General features: G+C 48.4%; 1 protein-coding gene across 1 annotated transcript; it reads right to left on the bottom strand.

Annotated features, from left to right (window-relative positions):
• Positions 1 to 1,193: 1,193 nt before the first annotated feature.
• Positions 1,194 to 7,955, bottom strand: Gdpgp1 (GDP-D-glucose phosphorylase 1). The gene is made up of 2 exons (XM_020177415.2): positions 7,594 to 7,955; positions 1,194 to 2,889 (listed from the first exon to the last, which is right to left on the bottom strand). Exons 1-2 carry the CDS (start codon positions 7,642 to 7,644, stop codon positions 1,723 to 1,725), a joined length of 1,218 nt encoding a protein of 405 aa, XP_020033004.2. The 5' UTR covers positions 7,645 to 7,955; the 3' UTR covers positions 1,194 to 1,722.
• Positions 7,956 to 8,128: the final 173 nt, after the last annotated feature.

Below are 8,128 nucleotides of genomic sequence, written 5' to 3'. Positions count from 1 at the left end.
TACTTACAGAGTGCCCGGGAAAGATCCTATCAGAGGTGGTTGAAGGTCAGGGACTGCCATTTGCTAAGGCAGCACTACCTGTTACAGGAACCACTGACTGAAGAGATAGTCACCAGGAGCAGTGTCCCAGCTCAGATTCCGGCATGTGACTACCTGTGGTCCTTAGCTGCCTGACCTCTGACAAGTGACCTCTGACAATGTGACTACCTGTGCTCCTTAGCTGCCTGACCTCTGACAAGTGACTAAATCTATCAGCCACTTACTAAGTGGGGGTTGTTAGGACTGGCCCCTTTAAAGCTGGGAGGATACTGTTTTCACATGAAATGAGATGAAAGGACATTCCACTCCATATTGGGGGCCAGAGGAAAATTCTAGATGTTTTTTTTTTTTTTGCAGGGACTGGGGTCCACTTTTTTTCCTCTGGTTATTTTGCAAATGGGCTGCCTGACTCATCCATCTGCCTGGTCTAGCCTTAAGCAGCGATCCTCTGGATCTCAGCCTCCACACAGCTAGGATTACAGGCATGAGCCACTGGCACCTGGCTTTTTAAGAGACGAATTTTCAAGGAGATGAAGTAGGACCAGACACAAGGGAGACAAAGAAACAAAAATTAGTGGTGGAGCCAGGTGTGGTGGCTCACACTTGTAATCCTGGCTATTTGGAAGGTTGAGATCAGGAATATTGCAGTTCGAGACCAGCCCAGGCAAATAGTTTGTGAGACCCCATCTACAAAATAATCAGAGTAAAATGTACCAAAGGAGGAGCTCAAGGGATAGAGCACCTGCTTTGCAAGCATGAAGGCTTGAGTTCAAACCCCAGTTCCACAAAAAAAAAAAAAAAAAGCCAAGTGTGTGATGGCACCTGCAGTTCCAGCTGCAAGAGAGGCTGAGGAAGGAGGATTGCTGGAGTCCAGGAGTTCAAAGTCAGTTTGGGCTACATAATGAGACTCCATCTCAAAAAAAAAAAAAACGAAAGGAAAAAATCAGAGGAGGCAAAGGGGGACAGAGAGAGACTAAGAAGAGAGGAGTCAGTAGCTCTGTCCTGGAGGCACATAAACCACCAAAGGCTGACACTTGATACTAAAGGAAAAGCCCATGCATGAAGTCAGGAGTGTGCAATTCTCACATGAGCTTTAACAATAGGTCTGACATCCCTGGGACTTGTCTAAGAAGGTGACAGGCAGTAAAAACACCTGCAAGAGAACATTCATTTATTTCACAAGTTCTCCCCTTCATAGAGATCAGCTATCACTTCATTTTCTTTTTCTTTTTTTTTTTTTTTGGTGGTACTGGGAATTGAACTCAGGGCCTCATGCATGCTAGGCAGGTGTTCTACCACTTAAGCCACTTGACAGCTTTTTTTGTGTTGCCTATATTTGAGACAGAGTCACGCTTTGTACCCAGACTGCCCTGAACTGCAATCCTGATGCTTCCTGGTGTAACTGGGATGACAGGCAAGTACCCAGTCATCGGTTGAGATTGGGGTCTCATGAACTTTTTGCCCAGGCTGGCCTCAAACTGTGATCCTCCAGATCTCTACTGCCCAAGTAGCTAGGATTGTAAGTGTGAGACACTGTGCCTGACCTCAGTTTTTAATTCATCCTTCTTCTTAAGCTTAGAGAGGTAGGAAGGCTGGCATGAAAACAGATGCCCCAGTGACCAGGGTCACCAGCCTCCAGGAAAGGAACTCAAGTCAGCCAGCAAATTAGAAGCTTCAGAAGGATCATGGCTCTTCCTGGGCCATCAGAGCTACCAGTGCAGCCTGCACCTCACTGGCCTGAGCCTGGGGCAGCAGACAGCTCTGAATGAGAACCACAGCCGCCGCCTCTGTCAGGCTGCAGAAATCCTGGGATGTTTTGACAGGGAGGTGCCCAGCCAGCTCACAGAGAGCAACATTGAAAGCCTCACCTTCCTTGATTCCAAAGCTGGATTTCCGGGTCCACAAAATGACTCGGACCCCTGTGAGGGCCAAGGGAGGCGATGCCTTTCCAGGTGGAGCTCCTCGGGTCACAAACAAGTTATGAGCAATCTCATGGTCACTGAGATAGTCAGTGGCCCTACACACCCTGCTAATCAAGGCTTCCAAGTCGGACCCTGGCTTGCTGGTGTAAAAGAGAAAGCCAGGCACTGGAAGGGTCTGGAGCAGATGCAAATGGCCCTTGGGGTCCAGGGGCACACTTGGAGCCCCCTCCACGGGCAGCCGGTGATCCAGGTAGTAGCCATGCAGGTGGAGGTGGTTCACAGAGGCCAAGCCCCCCAGACTATTGAAGCCCACCCGGAAGCCTGGGTGCAAACTCAGTAACACAGCCTCCACCCCAGCCCGCAATGCCCCTGGCACCAGGCGCTGGGACAGTCCCCGAGCAGGCTCGGGCACCAGCAAGACATGGCCCCACTCCAGGGGGCTGACATTGATCACCACCAGGATGTCCTCCTGCTGGACGATGGCAGGGCCATCGGGCTCCCGGCGCAGACGGAAGAGCACTTCTCCTGGCCGGATCTTAGTGAAATTAAACTGCTGAGGGTCAAATGCCTGCCTTACGCTCCCGATGGTCTGGGGGCGCCTCCTCTGTACCCCCCGCTCCACATTCAGCTGAGCCACGAAACCCACAGCACCAGGGAGAGTTCGGGTCTGCAGCTCCCCCAGGCAGTAGCGAAACAGGCCCAGTTCTACCCGCTGCTTCCATGCAGAGCGGAGAGCACGGTCAAAACGGGACAGTGACACTGTGTCCGGGGTGCTGGGGACAGTCTGTGGCCACTGAATCCCCTCCACCATAAGCTCCTTCTGCCCATAGACGAAGTCAGGGATGCCTCGCTCTTCCCAGGCCTCGGTGTTTGGAGGAAGCAGATAGGAATCATCCTCTGAATTCTGCAGAACAGCCATGCAGCTGACCTGAAACGATTGTCAGCAATGAGAAACTCGTGGTGCTGGACCGTTCCCGGAGGTTATTTTCACACAACTATTTTTTTTTCCCCCTGGTGGCACTGAGGTTTGAACTCAGGCCTTCATGCTTGCTAGGTAGGTGTTCTACCACTTGAGTCATGCCTCCAATCCATTCACAAAATCTTTATTTTGTGTTCTGACTATAAAGTAGTATAGAATATATGCCTTTGGTAAAATATTTAGAGAAGACAGAAACCACCCATAATTCCATCACCTGCAATGAATTATGCTTTTACAAAATTAAAAATACAGACTATTTGTGTGTGTGTGTGTGTGTGCACACGCGTGTGCTCCCAGGGTTTGAACTCAGAGCCTACACCTTGAGCCACTCACCAGCCCTTTTTTGTGAAGGGTTTTTTTGAGATAGGGTTTCACAAAAATATTTGCCCAGGCTGGCTTTGAACCTTGATCCTCATGATCTCTGCCTCCTGAGTAGCTGAGATTACAAGCGTGAGCCACTGACATCCAGTTTCATACTATTTTTGATATAAGTTACATATACATATGTGTATATTAAGGGAGGGGAGAGAAAGAATGTAATTATTTTTTTTTTGGTGGGACTGGGGTTTGAACTCAGGGCTTTAACTTGCAAAGCGGGCACTCTACCTCTTGAGTCACACCTCCAATCCATTTTGTTCTGGTTATTTTGGAGATGGTGTCTCAGAAACTATTTGTCCAAGCTAGTCTTGAATCTCAATCCTTCTGATCTCAGCCTCCCAAGTAGCTAGGATTACAGGTGTAAGCCACTGTGCCCGGCTTGGATCTCCAATTTTTTTAAACCAATCTTGAACTCTTCTATGTATAGATCATGGCTACTTTCATCTGTCATACACAACGCTGCTATGACATTCTATGCAGTCCCCTTTGCTGATTTTTTTTTAAAATAAAATCCCAGTAGAATGATGGGTAAGAGTGAACCTGTGCCTTGGGATCAAAGTGCCACCAGGAAACTGCTCCAGTGAGCCAGTGTACACATGTACTCAAAACTTCAAAACTGGCCACTCTGTAGTCACACCTGCCTACCAAGTGTGAGGACCTGAGTTCAAACCCAAGGACCACCACAAAAAAAAAAAAAAAAAAAGGAAGAAAGATAGAAAGCTGACCACTGTGTTTCTAGAAATAACTTTCCTGTTGTTCTGTAATGATTCCAACTGACCATGAGGTCAGCCATTTTGTATGAGGATGGCTCAGTGTGCACACAGGAAGTCAGTGTCGGCTGCATCTCCCACTGGCCTCCTGAAACCCTGGATCCAGATGTGTGAGGAGAATGGACTGCTGCTGGCCCACACAGGACTTCAAAAAGAGGCAGTACTAGCTTGGCATGGTGGTGCACACCTATAATCCCAGCATTTGAAGGCTGCAGAAGGAGGAGTGAGAGTTTGAGGCCAGCCTGGGCTATATAGTGAGACCCTGCATCAAAAAAAAAAAAAAAAAATTAAGGCAGAATTACCTCAGTAGAATGGCTTCAGTTTAAGTTTGGGTTACTTCGGCTCTACTTCCTATTAGTAAATCAGAAAAGAAATACAGAAAACAAAGTGACATAGCAAGCTCAAACTAAGTTTAATGGGTACAGAATTTCAGTTTTACAAAATGAGAAAGTTCTGGGGACTTGCTGCATAGCCATGTCAGTGTACTTAAATATTCCTGAAGACAAGCCGAGCAGCAGCAGCTCACGCCTGTAATCCCAGCTACTTGGGAGGCTGACAGTGGAGGATTGGGGTTCAAGGCTAGCCCAGGCAAATAGTTCCTGAGAAAAATGGATTGGAAGTGTGGCTAAGCAGTAGGGTGCCTGCTTTGCAAGTGTGAAGCCCTGAGTTCAAATCCCATCCCACAAAAAAAAAAAGAGCTAGGTGTCAGTGGCTCACACCTATAATCCTAGCTACTTGGGAGTCAGAGATCAGAAGGATCAAGGTTCAAAGCCAGCCTGGTCTCAAGACCCTATCTCTAGAAAACCCAACACAAAACAGGGCTGGTGGAGTGGCTTGGGCAGTGAAAGGCCTGCCTAGCAAGCGTGAGGCCCTGAGTTCAAACCAAAAAGGAAAAAAAAAAATGATGAAGACAGTTGGCCGTGGTGGTACATGCCTAAAATCCCAGCATTTAGGGGGCAGAGGCAAAAGGATCTCTAGTCCAAAAACAGCCTGACAACACAGTGAGACCCTGTCTCAAAAAAAAAAGACAATAAACTTTGTTACCTGTCATTTTAGGTCACAATAAAAATTTAAAAGTGAGTTTCACTGAGATCAAGAGAATTTATCAGGCAATGGTGTGAGATCCCCATGTCAATAAACAAGCTGGGTGTGCTGGTACACACTTGTAATCCCAGATACTTGGGATACAGAAGTAGGAGCATCTAAGGCTGAGACCAGCACAGGCAAGGAACTTGAAACCCTATCCTAAAAATAACTAAAGCAAAAAGGGATGGGGGTATGGTTCACGTGGTAGAGCTCCTGCTTAGCAAGCCAGAGGCTCTGTGTTAAACCCCCAGTACCACCAAAACAGTAATGCAAGCAACAAAGTAAAAATCTTGGGGAAAAAGAAGGTGGAATTCAGAAAGCCAAGATACATTTGAAAATCTAACCAAAAAATAAAACAATTTTACAAGTAGGGTTTTGGGTTGTTTTGTGTTTCTTTTGGTGGTACTGGGATTTGAGCTCAGGGCTTCACACTTGCTAGGTAGACATTCTACCAACTGAGCCACTCTGCCAGCTCTGCTTTGTGTTGGGTATTTCCAAGATAGGGTCTTGTACACTATTTGCCTGGGGCTGGCTTTGAACTGTGATCCTCCTGATCTCTGCCTCTGGAGTAGCTAGGATTACAAGCATGAACCACCGGCGCCAGCTTTTGTTTTTATTTTTTAATTTTTTTTGTGTCTCCCTCTCTGGCCCCAGTGCTGGGGATGGAACACAGAGTAGGCTAAGCAAGTTCTCTACCTATACACTCAGCCCTCAAGAATTTTTTTTTTTCTTATGTATTCCAGGCTGGCCTTGAACTCAAAATCCTCCTGCCTCCACCTCCTGAGGGCTGGGATTAGAGGCATGAACCACCACACCTGGCTCAAACAACTGTTTTTAAAAGTTTATCATCAACAACTCAGGTTTTTCATGCATTAAGAGTTGATTCTGGAGGCGTGGCTCAAGTGGTAAAGTGCCTGCCTAGCAAGTGTGCGGCCCTGAGTTCAAACCCCACTATTGCCAAAAAAAGAGTTGATCAGCCATAGGAAAGACAATATGGTAACTAAATTCACCAAGGTCTGCAAACTCAGAATGCCTACTTAATAATTTACAATGAGAAACGTATCAAATAGCACGCAATGTTCTTATTGGCTGGTCAGTAGCGTTCTTCCCATACAAAATTTACCAAAAAGCAAAGGAGGTGGTTGAGAGATCTAGGTGACAGCTGTCACCATGCCACAAGGCTGATTTTCCCACATTTTCACCATGAAATACTGATCCAGGTGTCCCCTGGGCTGGCCAGTGCTCCCTGTCCTCCGTCTAGTACAGGAGACACAGTGACAGCTTCTTACTCTTTGTTTACCTCTTTGTTACAGAAGACCAACCCTTTCTTGAACAGAAAGAATGTACTAGCAGAGAAAAATGACCAGACCGGGACAGGGCTACCCTCTGCTCACCGCCACTGTTTTTGGTGGTCCTATAGTTCTGTAGTCTGCAGTTCATGGAGTGGATAGTTCTCCATGGTGGGACTCACACGCTGACACAGTGAGGCTTAACAGAGTCACACTCAGATGTTCTTATTATGGAGTGCTGGGGAAATCACAGTCACTCAGTGAACACTTACAGAACTGTCACACAGCAGGTCTTGAGGACCATGGTTCCTGCAGACTACAGGGGGAAGAGACATTGACCCAATCATAACTGAAGTGAACCTAAATGCACCCACGACATGTGCTGTCTGAGGGGACCTCTGGATACTCGAGATTCCTAATGAATTCTAAGGAGTCAGGAGGGGCTTCCCCAAGGACTCCATCCACAGGATGGAAGAGGAACTGAGAGTCTGGTGGCTGAAACACAGGGAGCCAAAAGGCAAGCACAGAGAGAAAGGAGGAGGAAGTCCAGTTACAGAGGACCAGGATGTGGGTTGTTTACATTTTTTTTTTTTTTTTTTTGGTGGTAGTGGGGTTTGAACTCAAGGCCTCATGCTTGCTAGGCAGGGGCTCTGCCACTTGAGTCACTCCACCAGCCCTGGATGTGGGTTTTTAACCATCTGATGACTTTAAACTGAGACTTACATGCTCAGATGTACACAAACCTCACAAGCAGAATGAATGGGAAGGATCAAGAACCAAGCCCACCTTTTTTTCCTTCTCCTAGTAGCTTGGAATCCTCACCTTTTCAAGTGGCAAAGGCTCATTCATTCACGCATGCATCCGATAAATACTTGCTGAGCGCCTACCTTGTGCCAAGCATGGTTCTGGGGGTTGACAAGGGACAAGAGCAAACAGGTGGGTCAGCCCTAGACTCCATCTTCAGAATGAAGCACGCACTTGGGGGTGGGGTCAAAGGAGGCCTGTCCGCTGTAACCATCAGAACAGCAGTGAGGGGTCCTGACGGACCACTTCCTAAATGTCTGGGTCAGGACCCAACTCTGTAATCCTTTAGATCTAAGTATCCACGTTTGTAAAAAATGGACACTTACCTTGTCGGGCTGTTCCAAGCATGGAAAATAACCATGCACACTGCTTGACATCCAGTGGGTCGTCAGTAAACAGCCTCAAGAGGCAGCAAGGTTGTGGTTATTTCTGGAAAAGGTGGCATGGGGGAGGGGAGGAGACTGCAGCACGTGGCTGGTGATAAATCCAGAAAAGCCCTCTCTAGGCAAATGAGCACCCGACAGCCTCCAGCCACTGAGCGAGTCTTGAGGTTTCCTGGATCCTCTGGCTGCAGGGACTTTTCAGATGTCCTTCACGGGACCCCACCCACACTTGCAGCAGGTGAAGCGGATGCACCGCTCGACGTACCGGGAAGCCGCAGTTCCAAGCCTAGCAAGGGCGCAGCGCCCTTGACGCATGCGCAGCTCGCACCACACCCGCGAGCGGCGTGGTCCGCCCCGCCCACAGGAAGGCGGGGCCTCGACGCCTGACCCCGCCCCGGAGAGTCTGGCCCCCGCCCCGCCCCGCCCCGCCCCGCCCCCAGCTCGCCTGGGACAGCGGGCGAGCCGGGAGCTCCGTGGC

Source organism: Castor canadensis, chromosome 19, assembly GCF_047511655.1.
Source record: "Castor canadensis chromosome 19, mCasCan1.hap1v2, whole genome shotgun sequence".
NCBI classification, from domain to species: Eukaryota; Metazoa; Chordata; class Mammalia; order Rodentia; family Castoridae; genus Castor; species Castor canadensis.
This window is presented reverse-complemented; position numbering and strand designations above follow the sequence as displayed.

Coding starts and splice junctions, on each gene's coding strand:
- Gdpgp1 (XM_020177415.2), bottom strand. CDS start 7,644: ATGTCAAGCAGTGTGCATGGTTATTTTCCATGCTTGGAACAGCCCGAC. Junction 2,890..7,593: donor GCTTGGAACAGCCCGACAAG/GTAAGTGTCCAT, acceptor CAATCGTTTCAG/GTCAGCTGCATGGCTGTTCT.